At 41.0% G+C, this 22417-nt stretch overlaps 1 protein-coding gene across 2 annotated transcripts in view; it reads left to right on the top strand.

Annotated features, from left to right (window-relative positions):
• The first annotated feature begins 17131 nt into the window (after positions 1-17131).
• GAREM1 (GRB2 associated regulator of MAPK1 subtype 1) overlaps positions 17132-22417 on the top strand; it is a 203198-nt gene continuing 197912 nt past the window's right edge. For both annotated transcript variants that reach the window (XM_079718027.1, XM_079718026.1), the window contains exon 1: positions 17132-17274. In XM_079718027.1, coding sequence (XP_079574153.1) covers positions 17154-17274 — 121 coding nt within the window. In that variant the 5' untranslated portion in view covers positions 17132-17153. The remainder of the gene's footprint in view (positions 17275-22417) is intronic.

Here is a 22417-nt window from a genome sequence, read left to right as displayed (position 1 = left end):
TGTAACACAAACTCACTGTGCATGCAGCATCCACCTGGGCATTCTGAGTCACATCATGGGACTTGGGGGACAAGGAAAACTGATGTGAACATGAAGTTCATGCTGCCTGATGAGCTAAGAGTAATAAATCCTTTGTCTCTGATCTGGGAGTCTCCTGTCTTCTGCCAGGATCCGTGAAACTGTGGCAGGCTAAATTGTTAGTTCGAGAGTCAGTAAAATCTTGATAGTGCCAAACAAGAAGTGTACTATTTAATGAGGAGTTTAAGAAAAGCACACATATAACCATGGTATGTTATAATTGTGGTCATAGTTACCCAAAATACTATAGAGAAGAACAAAATTGGTTCTGACCAAGAGATAGTTTCATGTAGGAAGTTAAGGGAAGGAAAAGGAAAAGACTCAAAAAATTATCATTCTCTTCCTATTTCTCTGACTGTTCTTTCTCAGTATCTTTTACTGGGTCTGCCTCTGTTGTAGGAACCCCTCAATATTCTGTCATTGTCCCACTTCTCTTTGCATCTATGTCCTTTGGGAAATTTTATCCATTCACATGACTGCAGCTACCAAATATGCATCTTCGTCCTTAATCTCTTTCCCAACTCCAGCTCCCTGTTTCCAATTGTCTACGTCACATCTGGATATTTTACAGGTGACCCAAACTGAACATGTCCAGAATTGAACCTATTCTCTCATCTTCCGACATATTCACTAGTCTCTTCCTTCCTGCAACTGTTAAAGGAATCATCATTTCCAGGGCCTCATGCAAGAAATCCACAAGGAATTCTCATTGCTAGGCAGGCATGTCATCAGAACAAAGTCAGTTTAATAGAATCAGCCTGAGGTAAACTAGGCCACTAGAGTCTGTTAAGTATTGATACTGTCAATAAAGCCTCATTTTGACCTGGGGGTTGTCCTGTCTTTTCAAAGTGACTTTATCTCCAGTCTGATCCATAATGGATTGACTTGATAGTTCCATGTTATTCTTATTTCAAAGTTCTCATCCTTGTCCTTGTGCACAATGTCCTACCCATACTGGGTTCTACACAGACCTGCTTGGTGTCCAAGGGATTCATGATCATTTTGGGAGAGTTGTTTTATCCCATGAAGTGAATTAATAAACAGGTTCTGAGGATATTACCTCCTTAATAAATATCCTATATCTGTTCCCTTATTTTCATGTCTAGAATACACTGTCGTTTCAACCCTTGATCAACCATCACCAGCGTCTTCTACTGTCTCCTGTGTGTCTTCTATTTCTTTCTTTGAATCCATCTTGTATACACTTTCCAAAACATTCTTTTCAAAAATTCAAAGCTGGTTAACAAATTCAGTGCTTAAGACCTCGCAGTAGCTCCCGTAACGAACACCATAGGTCACCTACTACAGGTCCTTTATGATAAAGTTCAAGTTCCTTCACAGGACAGACAAATGTCTCCATGATCTGAATCCTATCTAACTCTCCAGCTTCATCTCAGCCACTCCTTCCTTCAAATCTCAAGATACAGCAAAATCACACTGATTATAGTTATTTCCATGCAATATGCTGCTTCTTGCCTCCATGCTATTACTGACTCGGCTCCTTTTCTCTAGGGTTCACTTCCTAGTCTCTCCCTCTGTCCTGTCTTGACTTGGCTAATTTGTTCTGTTGCATGCTTCACTAGTCGGTCATCTCCTCGAAGAAGTCTATGATTTTCTCATCCAATTCCTTGCCACATAAGAGACTCCCTTCATAGTCTCAAAATATCACTACACATCTCTAACCCCTACCACACTGGATTGTAATTACCTTTATTTCCTGTGTTTCTGGCTCTCTTACTAGATTAAGACACTTGAGAACAAGAACTATCTTTGCATCCCTATTGGCTTGTGCCTGGCATATAAGTAGTCAATAAATGTTTATTGAATGAGTGGATGGATAGATAGATAGGTGAAGAGTGGGAGATGAGCTATGAACATTTATGTAGCAATTTAATCAAAGTACATTTAAAATTTTAATGAATGGAAAAATGGACAGACTATAGTATGGTGCTCTTTTGAAAGGGTACTATTTACCATAATGAACATGTCAGCAATAGACTAGATTTGGCTGCCGTTCCTAATTACTATGAATATTTTCTTTTTCTCCTGCTAAACTCCAGATAAGTTAGACATGTAATAGATAAACTGGAACGTAGTCAATATTTTCAAATTGACATATTTAACCTTTTTTAAATGGTAAATACAAAGCATTTAAATGGTAAATACATATTTAACCTTTTTAAAATGGTAAATACAAAGCATTTATAATACTAGCATATATAAAGAGCAAAGTTAATATTAACATTGCCTATGTTTGTCCTTCTTCTCTATCTTCTTCTCTTCCTCTTCTTCTTTTTAGTGAATTCATTTCCATTTATATCAATTCCAAAGTGTGACAAATGACTTGAATCCTTGGAAAAGACTGTGACTTTCAGGAGTTCAGGTGTGACTCTGAAGCACGTGGTAAGGTAGAAAAAAGAAACTCCAGAGAATAGATGATATAGAATGATAAAGTACTTGAAAATAGCAGGTAAGAATTTAACTTGTTGTTACAAACGAAGTAGTGGGAAAAAAAGGTATTTTAATCATCTGAGATACAAAAATAATGCAAGATGAATACATTTCAAAATATAATTTCAATGAGAGTTTGAGAAGAAAAGAAGAGAAGTTTTTTATAAGTACAGGGTCAGAACCTCTGAGGAGACCTACAGAGAGTCTGCATAATCATTCTAATGAGACCACCTTCCACTACATTAGCTTGAATAGTATAGAGCCAAGTGGAACTCAATGGTCTTCCCCCTCATGAATCCCTAGTGCTTATTCAAATGTAGTGTGATTTCAAGGGTAGATCAACTTAAGCTAGATATGTTTATCCCTCTATAAATTTAATGGTGAGGATTAAAAAAAATTAAAGGCATTTATTTATCTATAATAATAAAGTCAAGACTTCCGGGGAAGATGGCGGAAGAGTAAGACACGGAGATCACCTTCCTCCCCACAGATACACCAGAAATACAGCTACACGTGGAACAATTCCTACAGAACACCTACTGAACGCTGGCAGAAGACCTCAGACCTCCCAAAAGGCAAGAAACTCCCCACGTACCTGGGTAGGGCAAAGCGGAGAGATTCCCGCACAGAGGATCGGCGCCGACCGGCACTCACGGGCGGCGCTGGAAGCTGAAGCTTGGGCTTCGGTCAGAGCGCAGGGAGAGGACTGGGGCTGACGGCGAGAACTCAGCCTGAAGGGGGCTAATGCGCCACAGCTAGCCGGGAGGGAGTCCGGGAAAACCCTGGAGCTGCCGAAGAGGCAAGAGACTTTTTCTTCCCTCTTGGTTTCCTGGTGCGCGAGGAGAGGGGATTAAGAGCGCTGCTTAAAGGAGATCCACAGACAGGCGCGAGCCGCGGCTGAAAGCCCGAAGCCCAGACACAGGCGTGGGACGCTGGGGCTGCTGATGCCGCCGCCAAGAGGCCTGTGTGCGAGCGCAGGTCACTGTCCACGCCGCCCTTCCGGGAGCCTGTGCAGCCCGTCACTGCCGGGGTCCTGAGATCCAGGGACGACTTCCCTGGGAGAACGCACGGCGAGCCTCAGGCTGGTGCAACGTCACGCCGGCCTCTGCCGCTGCAGGCTCGCCCCGCACTCCGTGCCCCTCCCTCCACCCCGGCCTGAGTGAGCGAGAGTCCCCGAAGCGGCTGCTCCTTTAACCCTGTCCTGTCTGAGCGAAGAACAGACGCTCTCCGGCGACCTACACGCAGAGGCGGGGCCAAATCCAAAGCTGAGACCCGGGAGCTGTGAGAACAAAGAAGAGAAAGGGAAATCTCTCCCAGCAGCCCCAGAGGCAGCGGATTAAAGCTCCACAATCAACTTGATGCACCCTGCATCTGTGGAATACATGAATGGACAACAAATCATCCCAAATTGAGGAACCAAGAGTCAGTGCTGTGCCTCTGAGGTGGGAGAGCCAACTTGAGGACACTGGTCCACAAGAGATCTCCCAGCTCCACATAATATCAAACGGCGAAAATCTTCCAGAGATCTCCATCTCAACACCAGCACCCAGCTTCACTCAACGACCAGCAAGCTACAGTGCTGGCCACCCTATGCCAAACAACTAGCAAGACAGGAACACAACGCCACCCATTAGCAGAGAGGCTGCCTAAAATCATAAAAAGTCCACAGACACCCCAAAACACACCACCAGATGTGGACCTGCCCACCAGAAAGACAAGATCCAGCCTCATCCACCAGAACACAGGCACTAGTCCCCTCCACCAGGAAGCCTACACAACCCACTAAACCAACCTTAGCCACTGGGGACAGACACCAAAAACAACAGGAACTATGAACCTGCAGCCTGCAAAAAGGAGACCCCAAACACAGTAAGATAAGCAAAATGAGAAGACAGAAAAACACACAGCAGGAGAAGGAGCAAGATAAAAACCCACCAGACCTAACAAATGAAGAGGAAATAGGCAGTCTACCTGAAAAAGAATTCAGAATAATGATAGTAAAGATGATCCAAGATTCTATTTCCCAGATCCAAAATCTTGGAAATAGAATAGACAAAATGCAAGAAACAGTTAACAAGGACCTAGAAGAACTAAAGATGAATCAAGCATCGGTTAAAAACACAATAAATGAAATGAAAAATACTCTAGATGGGATCAATAGCAGAATAACTGAGGCAGAAGAATGGATAAGTGAGGTGGAAGATAAAATAGTGGAAATAACTGATGCAGAGCAAAATAAAGAAAAAAGAATGAAAAGAACAGAGGACAGTCTCAGAGACCTCTGGGACAACATTAAACGCACCAACATTCGAATTATAGGGGTTCCAGAAGAAGAAGAGAAAAAGAAAGGGACTGAGAAAATATTTGAAGAGATTATAGTTGAAAACTTCCCTAATATAGGAAAGGAAATAGTTAATCAAGTCCAGGAGGCACAGAGAGTCCCATACAGAATAAATCCAAGGAGAAATACGCCAAGACACATATTAATCAAACTGTCAAAAATTAAACACAAAGAAATCATATTAAAAGCAGCAAGGCAAAAACAACAAATAACACACAAGGGAATCCCCATCAGGATAACAGCTGATCTCTCAGCAGAAACTCTACAAGCCAGAAGGGAGTGGCAGGACATAATTAAAGTGATGAAGGAGAAAAACCTGCAACCAAGATTACTCTACCCAGCAAGGATCTCATTCAGATTTGATGGAGAAATTAAAACGTTTACAGACAAGCAAAAGCTGAGAGAGTTCAGCACCACCAAACCAGCTTTACAACAAATGCTAAAGGAACTTCTCTAGGCAAGAAACACAACAGAAGGAAAATACCTACAATAACGAACACAAAACAATTAAGAAAATGGGAATAGGAACATACATATCAATAATTACCTTAAATGTAAATGGACTAAATGCTCCACCAAAAGACACAGATTGGCTGAAAGGATACAAAAACAAGACCCATATATATGCTGTCTACAAGAGACCCACTTCAGACCTAGAGACACATACAGACTGAAAGTAAGGGGATGGAAAAAGATATTCCATGCAAATGGAAACCAAAAGAAAGCTTGAGTAGCAATTCTCATATCAGACAAAATAGACTTTAAAATAAAGACTACTAGAAGAGACAAAGAAGGACACTACATAATGATCAAGGGATCGATCCAAGAAGAAGATATAACAATTGTAAATATTTATGCACCCAACATAGGAGCACCTCAATACATAAGGCAAATACTAACAGCCATAAAAGGAGAAATCGAAGGTAACACAATCATAGTAGGGGACTTTAACACCCCACTTTCACCAATGGACAGATCATCCAAAATGAAAATAAATAAGGAAACACAAGCTTTAAATGATACATTAAACAAGATGGACTTAATTGATATTTATAGGACATTCCATCCAAAAACAACAGAATACACATTTTTCTCAAGTGCTCATGGAACATTCTCCAGGATAGATCATATCTTGGGTCACAAATCAAGCCTTGGTAAATTTAAGAAAATTGAAATTGTATCAAGTATCTTTTCTGACCACAATGCTATGAGACTAGATATCAATTACAGGAAAAGAGCTGTAAAAAATACAAACACATGGAGGCTAAACAATACACTACTTAATAACGAAGTGATCTCTGAAGAAATCAAAAAGGAACTTAAAAAATACCTAGAAACAAATGACAATGGAGACACGATGACCCAAAACCTATGGGACGCAGCAAAAGCAGTTCTAAGAGAGAAGTTTATAGCAATACAATCCCACCTTAAGAAACAGGAAACATCTCGAATAAACAACCTAACCTTGCACCTAAACCAATTAGAGAAAGAAGAACAAAAACATCCCAAAGTTAGCAGAAGGAAAGAAATCATAAAAATCAGATTGGAAATAAATGAAAAAGAAATGAAGGAAATGATAGCAAAGATCAATAAAACTAAAAGCTGGTTCTTTGAGAAGATAAACAAAATTGATAAACCATTAGCCAGACTCATCAAGAAAAAAAGGGAGAAGACTCAAATCAATAGAATTAGAAATGAAAAAGGAGAAGTAACAACTGACACTGCAGAAATACAAAAGATCATGAGAGATTATTACAAGCAACTCTATGCCAATAAAATGGATAACCTGGAAGAAATGGACAAATTCTTAGAAATGTACAACCTGCCAAGACTGGATCAGGAAGAAATAGAAAATATGAATAGACCAATCACAAGCACTGAAATTGAAACTGTGATTAAAAATCTTCCATCAAACAAAAGCCCAGGACCAGATGGCTTCACAGGCGAAATCTATCAAACATTTAGAGAAGAGCTAACACCCATCCTTCTCAAACTCTTCCAAACAATATCAGAGGAAGGAACACTCCCAAACTCATTCTACGAGGCCACCATCACCTTGATACCAAAACCAGGCAAGGATGTCACAAAGAAAGAAAACTACAGGCCAATATCACTGATGAACATAGATGCAAAAATCCTCAACAAAATACTAGCAAACAGAATCCAACAGCACATTAAAAGGATCATACACCATGATCAAGTGGGGTTTATTCCAGGAATGCAAGGATTCTTCAATATACGCAAATCAATCGATGTGATACACCATATTAACAAGTTGAAGGAGAAAAACCATATGATCATCTTGATAGATGCAGAGAAAGCTTTCGACAAAATTCAACACCCATTTATGATAAAAACCCTGCAGAAAGTAGGCATAGAGGGAACTTTCCTCAACATAATAAAGGCCATATATGACAAACCCACAGCCAACATTGTCCTCAATGGTGAAAAACTGAAACCATTTCCACTAAGATCAGGAACAAGACAAGGCTGCCCACTCTCACCACTCTTATTCAACATAGTTTTGGAAGTTTTAGCCGCAGCAATCAGAGAAGAAAAGGAAATAAAATGAATCCAAATTGGAAAAGAAGAAGTAAAGCTGTCACTGTTTGCAGATGACATGATACTATACATAGAGAATCCTAAAGATGCTACCAAAAAACTACTAGAGCTAATCAATGAATTTGGTAGAGTAGCAGGATACAAAATTAATGTACAGAAATCTCTGGCATTCCCGTACACTAATGATGAAAAATCTGAAAATGAAATCAAGAAAACACTCCCATTTACCATTGCAACAAAAAGAATAAAATATCTAGGTATAAACCTACCTAAGGAGACAAAAGACCTGTATGCAGAAAATTATAAGACACTGATGAAAGAAATTAAAGATGATACAAATAGATGGAGTGATATACCATGCTCCTGGATTGGAAGAATCAATATTGTGAAAATGACTCTACTACCCAAAGCAATCTACAGATTCAATGCAATCCCTATCAAACTACCACTGGCATTTTTCACTGAACTAGAACAAAAAATTTCAAAATTTGTTTGGAAAAACAAAAGACCCCAAATAGCCAAAGCAATCTTGAGAACGAAAAACGGAGCTGGAGGAATCAGGCTCCCTGACTTCAGACTATACTACAAAGCTACAGTAATTAAGACAGTGTGGTACTGGCATAAAAACAGAAAGATAGATCAGTGGATCAGGATAGAAAGCCCAGAGATAAACCCACGCACATATGGCCAACTTATCTTTGATAAAGGAGGCAGGAATGTACAGTGGAGAAAGGACAGTCTCTTCAATAAGTGGTGCTGGGAAAACTGGACAGGGACATGTAAAAGTTTGAGACTAGATCATTCCCTAACACCATACACAAAAATAAGCTCAAAATGGATTAAAGACCTAAATGTAAGGCCAGAAACTATCAAACTCTTAGAGGAAAACATAGGTAGAACACTCTATGACATAAATCACAGCAAGATCCTTTTGGACCCACCTCCTAGAGAAATGGAACTAAAAACAAAGATAAACACATGGGACCTAATGAAACTTCAAAGCTTTTGCACAGCAAAGGAAACCATAAAGAAGACCAAAAGACAACCCTCAGAATGGGAGAAAATATTTGCAAATGAAGCAACTGACAAAGGATTAATCTCCAAAATTTATAAACAGCTCATGCAGCTCAATAGCAAAAAAACAAACAACCCAATCCAAAAATGGGCAGAAGACTTAAATAGGCATTTCTCCAAAGAAGATATACAGACTGCCAACAAACACATGAAAGAATGCTCAACATCATTAATCATTAGAGAAATGCAAATCAAAACTACAATGAGATATCATCTCACACCAGTCAGAATGGCCATCAACAAGAAATCTAGAAACAATAAATGCTGGAGAGGGTGTGGAGAAAAGGGAACACTCTTGCACTGCTGGTGGGAATGTGAATTGGTACAGCCACTATGGAGAACAGTATGGAGGTTCCTTAAAAAACTACAAATAGAACTACCATATGACCCAGTAATCCCACTACTGGGCATATACCCTGAGAAAACCATAATTCAAAAAGAGTCATGTACCAAAATGTTCATAGCAGCCCTATTTACAATAGCCCGGAGATGGAAACAACCTAAGTGTCCATCATCGGATGAATGGATAAAGAAGATGTGGCACATATATACAATGGAATATTACTCAGCCATAAAAAGAAACGAAATTGAGCTATTTGTAATGAGGTGGATGGACTTAGAGTCTGTCAGACAGAGTGAAGTAAGTCAGAAAGAGAAAGACAAATACTGTATGCTGACACATATATATGGAATTTAAGAAAAAATGTCATGAAGAACATAGGAGTAAGACAGGAATAAAGACACAGATCTACTAGAGAATGGACTTGAGGATATGGGGAGGGGGAAGCGTAAGCTGTGACAAAGCGAAAGAGCGGCATGGACATATATACACTACCAAACGTAAGGTAGATAGCTAGTGGGAAACAGCCGCATAGCACAGGGAGATAAGCTCGGTGCTTTGTGACTGCCTGGAGGGGTGGGATAGGGAGGGTGGGAGGGAGACGCAAAAGGGAGGGGATATGGGAACATATGTATATGTATAACTAATTAACTTTGTTAAAAAATAAAATAAAATAAATAGTGTTTAAAAAAAATAAAGTCAAGAAATGGAACAAATTATAAACTCAGGAAATACAAATGAAGTTCTTGAACAGAAGCATGAAAAGCATTCTCTTCATAGTTATATACATAAATATTTGCCTACTAGTTCTTATTTTGACATTTGATGGACTTTTACCGTAATTCAGTATTTTGTCTGGTGATTTTCTTGTTAAATTTGACCTCCCCAAATATCTTCAAAATTTTTTCTTATTCTTCTATTATAGGTGCTCTTACTAAATTTAGGAAGAAGGTTTTATCCAGGGTCTTGCATCTACTATTAAATATTCTGGCCCACTCATAGAATCACATGTAGTAACTGCTAACTACACTCTATTTTTGTTACTTCTTAGTACTTGTTCAAATACTTTTAAAAGCTTTTGCCTTTAAAAATTCTAAAGGAAAAAGAGTTTTAAAAGGAAAAGATAATGTGGAATCTTCAGTATCCAAGTTGTGGAAGTGAAAATTCTTACATTTTGGGAAAGTAAATTGGCAATATGTATCAAAAGCCTTAAGGGCTTCCCTGGTGGTGCAGTGGTTGAGAGTCCGCCTGCCATTTCAGGGGACACGGGATCGTGCCCCGGTCCGGGAAGATCCCACATGCCGCGGAGCGGCTGGGCCCGTGAGCCATGGCCGCTGAGCCTGCACGTCCGGAGCCTGTGCTCCGCAACGGGAGAGGCCACAACAGTGAGAGGCCCGCATACTGCAAAAAAAAAAAGCCTTAAAAAATAAGTTTACACTTTCTAATACAACAATTCTCCCTTATAGGAATTTATATTAAGGAGGAAAATCATGAATATGCCCAAAGATTTACCTATAAGGATAGTCATGAGGATGTTATTAATAATATAAAAATTACAAACAATAAAAATGTCAAATCATAAAGAGTTGGATAAACTATCCAACTCTCTAAGCATGTTTCTTATGTGGAATACTATACAGTAGTTAATTTAAAAAATCACATTTTGGAATACATATCAACATGGTAAAATGAGTGAGAAAGGCAGACTACAAAATTATAGGTTGATCCAAATTAAACAGATACACACACATACATATATACTATAAGTAGAAGAATATGCACCAAATACAAAGAGTGATAAATTGTTAGCAGGGTGATGGGATTATAGGTTGTATTTTTTCTTTTGGGGGATTTTCTATATTTTAAAATTTTTATAAAATAGACATTTAAACACCATTTTGGAGAATTTTAAATTTGTTTCTGAGGTGAGGGAAAGGCATAAACTCTTCAAGAAGTGGGTTTGGGAATGAGTAGAAAATCTACTAGAGGAGTTAAGCATGATCTCAAGCAATTCTACGTAAATGAAGGTGACACTCCAGCCTTCATAAACCAGGAACCTGAGTATGGGAGCAGTCAGGGAAGAAAGATGCATCCAGTTTGGACCAGGGTGGTCGGGTGTCCAGCATAACCCCACTTTCCCTGTCTTTCTCTTTTCACTGGTTACTTCAAAAGAGGAGTGGAAACGTATTTGATGGACTTTCTTTAGAGGATTTGTCAGCAGGGAGCTAAAATCTCATTATCTTTCAAGGGAGAGGCTTAAAAATGGAACTGCCTCTGACACTAAAACTCCTTTGAAGCTTCAAATCATCAGAACACCAACAACAAAGCTGTATACATCCTGTGAAGATTTTTGGCACTAAGAAATATTTACTAATAATTATTATTTGGGCACTAATAAAAATGAAAGGTTTTCTACCTGTGCTTTGTCGCATTAAATATATTTATTAAGAAAATATAAATTATATCATGAACCATACACTTTTCTAGGTGGAAAGAATCTTAGCTTATCTACTTCTTAAGTGATATAGCCAATTAAGCTATCTATTTCTTTAACTAATATGTTAAATATATGATTCAAAACAATTTATTAATATATGAAAAATAAATAATTAGTGATTAGTTAGTAATTGTGCTTTATTTTAGTAAAGTACTTCTTGAAACTGCAAAATTGGATAGCTAAACTATGAATCACTTAACTACTCCTTTGAAAGCCTTTCACATAATTTATAAAAGCACACGGGAGTCAGGACCACTACTCATCACCAGCAGCTTCTCAGACTGACGTCTTGTGCTTGTTTGGGAGGAAAAACACCATCTACAAAGAGCTTGCTTCTTCATAAGCCCAAACCTATAACCTATAAAGTTACACACATGCACACACACATACAGTTATGATCTTGGTAAATTCAGTAATTAAATTATCATTTGCTTTTTATATTTCTGATTATTTTTGAATTTTAGAAGCTCCTACAACTTCAGCCATAATGTTCCCTGCTTTGCTAAATTATAAACAATGCACAAAAAGAACTATTATTTAAAATGGTGGTTTTGACACTGTAATTTGTGTTATGGACTATGAAATAAAATTAGTGGATCATGACTGATGTTGAAAAAATTAAACAGTAAAGAATAGATGAAAAGATCAGGATTCGGTACACATTAGAAGTACACAAAAAAGTATTATTTTGGAAAACTTTTGTTTTGATAATACATGTATGTGTATTCTGGGTTGTAACGCGATACATATTTTTAAATGGGGATATGTTGTATATGGTTTCAAAAAGCAAACATGCTCACAAAATCCAATTTGCAACTTGGAATATTTTTCCTTAATATGGATATTTTCCCTTAATATTCCTATTTTGACACTGTAATATACATGTTATTCAATGATGTACTTAAGAAAGGCACATCCTATATCAAAAGCAGGAAAGGAAGAGATGACAAAGTAAAATTCTGAATATGTTTTAAAATCCTTCCTGAAAGTACCCATATGGGATATGCTTCTTTATGGTATTTCGTTTACCCATTTATACATTCTCTTGATAGATAGATAGATAAATAGATAGATAAATGAAAGAGAGATGGATGCATAGATAGGTTGATCAATTTACCTATATAGAGAACTTACTATGTGACAAGTGCTGGGGATGCAAATGTAATAAAGCAAGGCTTTCTGACAGTAAAGTCCTGGCAAGGGAGACCACAAATAAGCTAACAAACAATAAACTAACAATATGCTAACAGTTTTAATGTGTTGTAACTGATGGTCTAGAGGTACATTTCTAGTTCAGTGACAAAATTGCAGAACTTGATTTTAATAAATAAAATTTAAATTTTCAGATGAATGAAAAGAATTGGGGGCCAATCTAATAGTAACCATTGTTGTATGGAATTAGAACCTTGAAAATTTCTAGACCTGATGAACATTAATCATTTAAAATCCAGAGATGCAGTGTCCTGCTAAATAATACAGAGTGTGAGGATGACTCAGCCTACTGATTATTCAGTTCAACATTAAATGAGCACTTTCCATGTGCCAGGCATGGTAACAAGAGCTGGAGAAACAAAGGTGAATAAAATACACTTTCAGTGGCCATGGTTAATTGTGGTCTAGTAGGGAAAGCCAACATAAAAACAGATAATAAATCATAGAGCAACTCTCACAATTAAAAGGGTTGGGGGTATTGCCAGGTACGATGGTGACACAGGGAAAGGAGTGGTCAGCTCTTTGCAGGAGACAGGATTTCACGGAAGAGAAAGGAAGAAAGGCATTCCAAGCCAAGAGGACCACCTCTTGAAAAGGAAAAGAGCTTAGAGACCTAGAAAACCACCGGGGCTGTGAACTTCGATATCACACTTGACCACTAGCATATTATGTGACCCAGGACATTCCGATACGAGGAAAACCAACATGTAATGTTTTTATCTTGCAAAGCTGATAATGCAGAGAATTAACGAGATATGTATGTATAAACAGAAGTTTCACAGTTAGGAAGTTGTGAAATGTCCCTCATAGGAGTCCTATAGTATCATATGCCTGATTCACTCCCGGGCTTATCAGCATCATTAGATCAGCATATGAAGGGTCATCATGGCCACTGCCTGGATCTGCTGGGTAGCAGGTCTGGCTTACTGTGAAATTAGTGTAGAATAACCCCATAGACTCTAAATTTAGGGACTCAGGTCCCACAGCTGGGAGCAGGCACCTGGGTTTCCTGTTTGAGGAACGATGCTCTCTACTCTTTGCCAGATGTAACTGTTCTTCCAAAATCAAATCATTTCCTCACAGTTCCATCTGCCTCTTCATTTCTTTTTTAAATTTTGCCCTTCAGCTTCCCTGGTGGCACAGTGGTTGAGAGTCTGCCTGCCGATGTAGGGGACATGGGTTCGTGCCCCAGTCCGGGAAGATCCCACATGCTGCGGAGTGGCTGGGCCCGTGAGCCATGGCCGCTGAGCCTGCGTGTCCGGAGCCTGTGCTCCGCAACGGGAGAGGCCACAACAGTGAGAGGCCCGCATACTGCAAAAAAAAAAAAAAAAAAAAAAAAATTTTGCCCTTCAAAACCAATACTTCTTTTAATAATAACAGCAAATGCTTCCATAGCCCTTCCTATGTGTCAGGCCCTATTCTAAATGCTTAACATATATTAAAGGATTACATTTTCATATCAACCCTATGAGATGAGAACTATTATTGTTATCTTAGTCTATCTAGGCTGCTATAACAGAATATCATAGACTAGGGGGCTTATAAACAACAGAAATTTATTTTTCACAGGGCTGGAGGCTGGGAAGTCCAAGATCAAGGCGCTGGTAGATTCTGAGTCTGGTGAGGGCCTGTTTTCTTGTTCAAGACCTAATCACCTCCTAAAGGCACCACCTGGTGATTAGGTTTCAACATACGAATTTTGGGGGAGCACAAACATTCAGTCTATAGCGATTATCCCCATTTTCCAGAGGAGGAAAGAGCAAGTTGCCCAAGATCCTGAATAGGAGCAGGTCACTAATGAAACCCATGCCATCTGGCGCTGGAGTCAATATTTTTAATCACCATAAATGCTGCCTCCCACAAACGTCAATTTAAAAAGGTATTTGGCAGGAACCAGGGAACAGCACATTGAATTCTGCTCTACAGAAAATTTTTCTTGGATGTTTCTTTTTCATAAACTGCAAAATCTCATAAGTTTTGCCCCTGTACCCAGTTGTTATGGTTTTATGTACGTGGTTTGCATCGGCCCAACAATCTTAAGAAACACACCTCCTCATATCATGTTTGGAAGTGTAGGTCAGCCAGACTGCAAGATTACCCTTCTCAGATGATTTATTTTCCCTACAGTTTAACCAAAACTCTCTGTCTTACAAATAAGATCTTTCTGAAAGAGTTCTGCCACGACAGGAGGCTTACATAAGAATTTGTAGCTCATTAAAATTTCTTCCCTCTAATACTCAAGATTGAAATGAAAACTTTTCTGCAAGGCCAGCATTAAGAGCAAATCTAATGTAAGTTCTTTATTGATTAAAAAAAAAAGCTGATTGCATTAATCTTTTTACTTTTTATCTTGTCTTTCGGTCGCAAGTCACCAATCCTTTCATGGGAAGGAACTACTTCTATTTCCTGAAGCTTTTAAAGAGGATATAATAGTCGCAGAAAGTTATTTTTTAAAATCAATCTACCATATAAGGTTTTAGGATCTACAAACTGGTTGAAGGACCCCTGACCCTATCCATTCTTAAATGTTTCTTATATTATTTTTGAACTCAGCTTTATTTCCAGAAATGATTAAATATTCAGATAGAAAAAAAATTAGCTGGCACTTAGCTCCTTTAAGTTTTTAAAAATTCTTCTTTCTGTGGGCAAAACTTAGAACTTTATGGACCTGTGATTCTGAGTAAAACAGACACTAAAATCTTTCCCACTTTTTTTTCAAGACTTCCAAAAACTTAACACCAGTGACAGAAAGGTCAAAACTTTCTGCAGAAGACTTTTGTGAAAATTATCGCCAGTATTTCAAAGTGAGAGGACAGGGAAAGTGGGAGTAGAAGAATCTCCGTGTTTTTCTCTAATTGCTATGGAGAGGTTTATTCATTGGCACAGAACTAAGCCAGCCCACTGAAAAGCAGCGGATGTTTTCAAGTCCCCTTGGGCGGGCGAAGCAGGTGCTGTTTTGTCTTACATGCACTGAGCACTGAATACGTATTGAAAAATATAAAGAACTGATATGTAACCCTTTCACCTGGCCATCATTCACCTCTGCCGGTGTAAAATAATGTTAAAAAAAAAGATTAGCATATAAAAGTCAGGATGTGCCTGAAGAAGCAGGAATCTTACAGCCACCTTTACATTCTGAGCTCTGTCAGCAGTGAGCAGGCCATACTCAATATTGGGGAAAACAGAGTGTTTGTCACGGAAAGCAGACTGTGGGTTTGTATCTCGGCAAGGCTATCTACAAGTGTGTAATCTTGCCAAACTATCTAATGTCCTGGTACGCGTATCTAGAAAACGGGAACTATTCCAACCTTTAAGCTTGGGAGAGAAATGAGTGAGAAAAGCATGTGAAAACAGCTGGTCCCAGTCGTCTCCCAGTAACCCTTGGCGTGTCCACGGCTGTTGTTAGCCTCATCCTCTGCAGTCTCCAGCAGTTTGTCCATACAATGAAGGTACTAAACCGACAGTCACCTTCCCCTGCGTGGGTACTGATCATTCATTACCTTTCTGCTTCTCGGTGCTTCGGCCTTTTTCATTCTGCCTAGCAGCCAAAGTCTAGACTGCTGGGGGTAACTTCCAGCTGCGTTTCTGGAGAATTGTAGGGCTGGCGGGGGCGGGGGTCGGGGTGCGGAGGACACGGCAGGGGATGCTCCCCGCCTGCCTTTCCCAGCTTCGTTTGTCTGTGGCATTCTCAAGAGGTGGGCACCAAACAGGTCTTTTTTGTGTCCTGTAGTAGCAACTCCAGTGCTAACAGGGTCGGGGTAGACGGGAGAGTGCCCGACATGAAGACTGAGAAAGATTCCTGAGCTCGCTGCGTTCCTCCAGGGCGCCCTTCGGGCAGGCCCTGGGCAGCGAAGGAGTGCGGGCGCGCGGTGGCGCCCGGGCCAGGGTGCAGGGCCCCCGAACGGTCGGATGGGGGAGCGAGAGCTAAAGCTTGCAGAGCGCGCCGAGCCGCCTGAGCCGCGACCAGACCCGGGAGCCGACTCCAAACGGAGCCAGCCGGGCTACAGCCGGAGGAGGCCGAGAGGGAGGCGGGGCGGGGCGGGGCGGGGCGGGGCGGGTGGTGCAGGGGAGGCGGGGGCGGAGGCGGGGGCGGAGGCGGGGGCGGTGTCTCCCCGAGCTGCGCAGGCGTCGCTCGCACCTTGTTGATTAGTCAGTGCTGGGAACGCTGCTATGGCGTTTCTCAGACCCGCGGCTCCTCCTCACACGCTCCAGGCGGAGGGAAGGAGGGGTAAAAGAAGGAGGAGGCGAGCGGGCGGCCGCCGCAGCTGCAGACCCGGGGCCAGAGGAGGAGGCGGAGCGGGAGCCGCCGCATACACCCCGGCCGCCGCCGCCCGCCGCCGCCGCCGGGTTGCTGCGAGTCCTCTCCGGGCTTGAGGGCACGCGGGGCGCCCCGGCCATGTCCCGCAGTGGCAGCTGAGCCGGCCGCGGGCCCCCTCCCTCCCCGCCGCCGCAGCCGCCGCGCCCCCGGGCTGCCCGCGGCCAGAGTGCCCGGCGCCTTCCGCGCGCCCCAGACCGCAAGTGTTAGCAGCGGCGGCCGCCGAGGCGCGGGTGGTGCAGGCGGCGGCGGCGGGAGCGCGGGGCCGGAGGAGGCGGGGAAGATGGACCCGGCGCCCTCGCTGGGCTGCAGCCTCAAGGATGTGAAGTGGAGCTCGGTGGCCGTTCCGCTGGACCTGCTGGTCAGCACTTACCGACTGCCCCAGATCGCGCGGCTGGACAGCGGTGAGTCCCCGCCCGCGGACCGCAGCCTCGGCGCGTCTCTGCACGCGTGTGCCCGGGAGGGTGGGACCCTGTGGGGAGTGGGCTGCCCGCCCCCCAGCGTTGGACTTGGCTCGAGCGGCTGCCGCAGCCCTGGCGCGTCGCTCTCAACTCCCCCCATCAGCAGCTAGAGGTGTGAAAATCAGAGCCCTAGTAGTATAATTAAAAAGGACGCAAAAAAAAAAAAAAATTCAACATAAGGGAAGCCTCTGCAGATAGTAATCTTGGAGGCGAGCTGTCCCTCTTCACCCGCCTGTAAGAATTACTCAACCTGGGAAACCCTGTATGAGTTATCTTAGGCAACTTTCTTACAAAATAATTGTGCTTTGGGTGTCACCTTTATTTTGGATACTCTCCTCCCCGTCCGCCACAAGAAAGAACAGATTTTAGGGGAAAGGCTCCTGGGTGACCAATGAAAGGGATCACATTTCTCGGAGACGTTTTATTACAGCTTGTCTGTTTTGTTTAACTGAAGAGGAAGTAATTTAGGGCTGTGTGTAGAAAATGTTTTTAGCAGAGGTGATGGTATGCTTAAGGTTAATTATTAGCTTAGCGCCTTTCTAGCCTGGAAAAAAATTGAAAATACACCAAAGCCTGTATTGACTTGGAACGTGAGCTCGGAACTAAGAAATGTTTGTGTTTCCTGAAATTGACAACCAGAAACCAACCAAACGTCTCCCAGCTGTTTGTTCTGCAGGTTGACGTCTGCAAACAACTAGATGGATGTGCATACTGTCAAGCAAATAGATACCTTTCAGTTTGAGAGTTCTGACATGTAAGGTGGCAGTTAAGGTGTGTTTTGTCCTTTGTGTTTTGGTAATAACTTCAGTTGATTTTGGCTTCGTGCGATTTCAGACTGTAGAAACAGGCTTGCTTCTGCTGTGGAGCTGCCAGAAGCACCTGGGCACAGACTGGCGGGCAAGCAGATAGAGCTGTGGTCACACAGGCCAAGTCAGAACAGCACTGAGCAGAAAGATGTCATTTCAAGTCACAAGGACTTGGGTTACTCCTTTTCTGGAGTACAGGAGTGAGTAACATGAGACGTATAAACGTCCAAAGGCATTTTTGTTCCCTTTCTTTTCTGTGGGGTTAGATCAGACATTTGAAGTACTGATGTGAAAAATAAAGGCAGGAAAGTTCATGAATGCTGAAAAACAGTCTTGGCGTGCGTGTTAGCCTTGTTTGATTGGTGGTGGTAGTGGTGGGCTTTGGGAATAAACTAAGAGTTTTAAAAGTAGTAATGAAGTGCACGTGAGTTCAGGGAGGGTCAGGTGTGTTGAGGCATTTCTGCTTAGAGTGGGCGTGCTTTAAATATGCGTCTATAGATCTGAATCAGAGAGAGGGAGTGTGTGTGTGTGTGTGTGTGTGTGTGTGTGCTGACAGTGTTTCATTTACTCCTACACCGTGCAAAATTGTGCATATTGGAAGGTTATGTGAGTCCTCACCTTTTCCTACCGTCTCTCATCTCTGCACACTCCCCCAAAACTTACTAGCTAGGTAGTGAACATTGGTGTATGTGGTGTAAAAGTCACCCAGAAGTTTCATTAAACTGAAAGTTTAAAGAGGCTGAATACCAGTTGCAGACATGTTAGCTTTATTATCCACTTTCCTCTCTCCGCCATTCATAAAAAGGGTCTGAATCAGCAGTGTACTCATCCCACACTTCTTTTTAAAATTAGGACGTGGGTAACAAGTCTTAACAGCGTGTCCTTTCAAGCTGTGGATTTTGATCACGTGTAATTCCAATTCTTTATTGTAAGTTTTCTCTTATTCCTGCTTGAGAATCACAGTGGCATACACAAATTTGGAATCATAGCCAAATACTGCTTTATACCTTGCTTCTTTCACTTAATCCCATCGTATTTAATTTTTTTTTTTTTTTTTTTTTTAAGCTGCGTGATGTTCCATGGGATGATGGCTGTATATATCTAGTTCCCTGCAGTGGACATCAAGCGGCTTCATTTTTTTACTATTATTAAGTTGTGATGTAATGAATACTCTTGTACATAAATCTGTTTGTTTGGGTTAGTATGTATTCCTTCCCTGCTGAATAAGCATGTAGATCCGTTTTAAGTCCTTGATACACATCGTCAAATTGCTTTAGAGGTTGTACTCATTTATACACAAATGAGAATTGTGGGAGTACCAGTGTCCCTACAGCCTTAAAATAATAAGTATTTTACAAACAACCAAAAAAAAAAAAAAAAAAAACTCTGCTAATTTGAAGGGGGAAGTGTTAGATTACCAATTAAATTTGGACAGACTTTAAAAGAACTGATGATAGATTCCATGCTTATGTTTTAAAGTGTTTCACAGCAATGCTTAGAACATGTTAAGGATATGCCACCATGCTATGTGTGAAATTTGTGCAGTCGTCGACCTGTGTATGTCCTTTTGACGGTTTTAGTACTGCAGGTACATTTTATACACGCACACCCTATACTTAGACATGAAAGGTAGTCATTTTCCAAATCACTTGTTTTCAAAGAGGTTAAAGAAATTGAAAAACATGACAGTAGTTGACATTATGTCAAGAGAAAACTGTTGGCTATTTTAAACAGTCATTAAAACTATTAAACATCTGATTTCATAACTGTTGATTATTGAAGGCCTACTATGTGCTGGTACATTTCTAAGTGCTTGATGTATTTTGTCTCATCCTTAGCACCCCATTTTAAGGACTTTGCGAGCCTTGAGATTTAGAGAAATTGAACGACATACCTAGTAAATGGTGGACTGTGATTTTCAGCTGACTTTCCGATTCTAAAGACACCTTTTATCTCAAACTGTACTACCTCCTTCTACTAAATGGGAGTAGATTTAGAGTAGGTCTAACGTCTGCTCTTAATAGCCCCACTGTCTCTCTGAGAGCTTGAGGACAGGAAAGTCAATATTTTTAAAACAGTGTAGACATCGAATTAAGCGCTGGCCTCATCCATCATATCTAAAGGAATGGCTGAAAAGAGGTAAGAGGCAGAGGAAAAGAGAGTACGGAATCTGAGAAAGAAGGAAAAAAGCGGAGTCTGAGGGCTTAAGGTATGTAGATGTGTCTGTTGACATTACTCCTTAGGACATTTGCCATGTTCAACATACTAACTACACAGTAAGTAAGAGTTTTCCAGTTTTTTGCCTCATGCATGTCAGTAATGAAATACCAGTCTGATGCATTCAGTATTCCATCCCCAGTGGCGAAATTTGTCATCGTGTAAGATAAATACAAAATTAGTGAGCCTTTATGGTATGATCTCATGAGTCTTTCTGGAGACTAAAAGAAAAGTACTCCAGCGGTTCTCCTTAGGACTGAGATACATCTCTTCAGCCAGTGTCTAATCCCTGTCAGCAATGCAGTTAAGATCAGATATCTAACTTCATCATCAATTTTAGAAACTTGGTTGCAGAACCAGGTTCAACAAATGTGTTTATGACTAAGAAGAGGGTGGAGAGAATGCTAATGCTCACCCCATCATCATCCCATCCTCGCTCAAAGCTAGGTAGGTGGGGAAATTGTTCTTTCTCTGTCTCTTCAATATTTTGTCTTGGAAGGGTTTTCTGAAGGGTTGTTCTACAGCAGCGTTCTTACAACTTTTTTGCTCTTGTAGTGCCTAAAAATTCTGTAAAACCCTGTACCCTAAGCATGTTTTTAAGTTCACTGCTAAAACTGTTCATCCTAAGTTTAAATAGTTGCAAAGGATGTCATTTTTCAGCATACTGTAAATGTTGACTTTTTAAATTGTTACATCATTTAAAAAACTCTGTAGTGGGATCTATATTTAATTCCCAGTATCATTCATTTTTAAAAATGCAGGAGTAAGTTCTTAACAGTAAAAGTCTTACATCTTTCCCTTTTCTCCTTAAATTCATATTTCCATTTCCCTTCCCCTATAGAATTCTATCCCAATGTAATATAGTGTTTTTGTTTGTTCGTTTGTTTTGGTAGAAGGAAGGATTTATTACTTGCAGTAAATAAGAGAACACCGGAGATCTTTCCCAAAGCAGTGTCTCCCAATGTAATATAGTTTTATGCATGAAAGTGTCTTATTGATCACTCTGTCTTATGTAACAAAAAAGAATATAAATTGAAATGTAGTATTTTGTATTTCTTTTGGCCATAAGCCTCTTTTTATTTAAATATTTCAGGTTGTTTAAAACAAACAAGTGGGAATTACCTGTCTTAGAGAAGGAGTTACCCAAATGCTGGAGACTTGATCCTCAACAGGCATCAGCATTTTTATTTGTTCCTTTGTTAGTCGCCCTGAGCCCTGTGTTCTTTGCACCCTGGCGTAATGAAGATTAGAAAGATCTGGTGAAGGTGATGTAGATGCATTGCTTTTGTAAAGTGGGAGAAGGACCTTTGCGAAGGGGAGGTGATGAAGGACAGCTTCCCTTCGTCAGGAGATGGATGTCCCTCCATCCCAGTCTTGGTTTCAGGCAGATCAGTTTTCAGACAAGAGAATGTTTGGAAGTTGGGGATTTAGAAATTGACTCACTTAGAGCTGTGATGGTGAACCCCTTGGGAAGTGTTGGCTTTGCTTCAGACACATATCCCAGTTCAAAGAATGCTGGTCTAGAGCAGTGAAAGGTGAGCTTATGGTCCTGCCTGCTGAAAGAAGGAGGAAGACCAAAGCTCCGTGAACTGCCAGGGAGAGAGAAATAAAGATGGTGGGCATTGGAGACAGCTACGTATAAATTAGCAGCAGTCTGTCCCTCCTAGCTTTGTGGAGGAATCAGAGTTGACTCTAAGCCCCAGGTGTGTTGGGACTGTGGGAGCTTTGGTATTTGCTTTCTGCTGAGCTGCTTCTCTAACCTTACCATGTAAGTGCCTGGAGGGCTGATGGTGAAGAAACAAGGTGGACACTCAGATGGCAGTGAGGGTCCACGTGGCTGTTTCCAAATGTCAAAGGTGTTTATAGATTCAAGTTTTATCTTTGAAATTAATGTAGATTCCCAAAATCTGCTCCATGACTGGTGTTACTTTAATATATATTAATTTTTTTTTCTAAAGTAACTTAATCTAAGTCTTTTTCCAGGAAGATGTGCTATGCTTATCTTTGGTTTCATTTCCCCTGGCATTCTAAACTGTAAGAGGATACGTATGCCCCAGGTGAGA

Source organism: Hyperoodon ampullatus (assembly GCF_949752795.1).
Source record: "Hyperoodon ampullatus genome assembly, chromosome: 13".
Classification (NCBI taxonomy): Eukaryota; Metazoa; Chordata; class Mammalia; order Artiodactyla; family Ziphiidae; genus Hyperoodon; species Hyperoodon ampullatus.
Note: the sequence above shows the minus strand (reverse complement) of the source record. Positions and strands in the feature narration are given on the sequence as shown.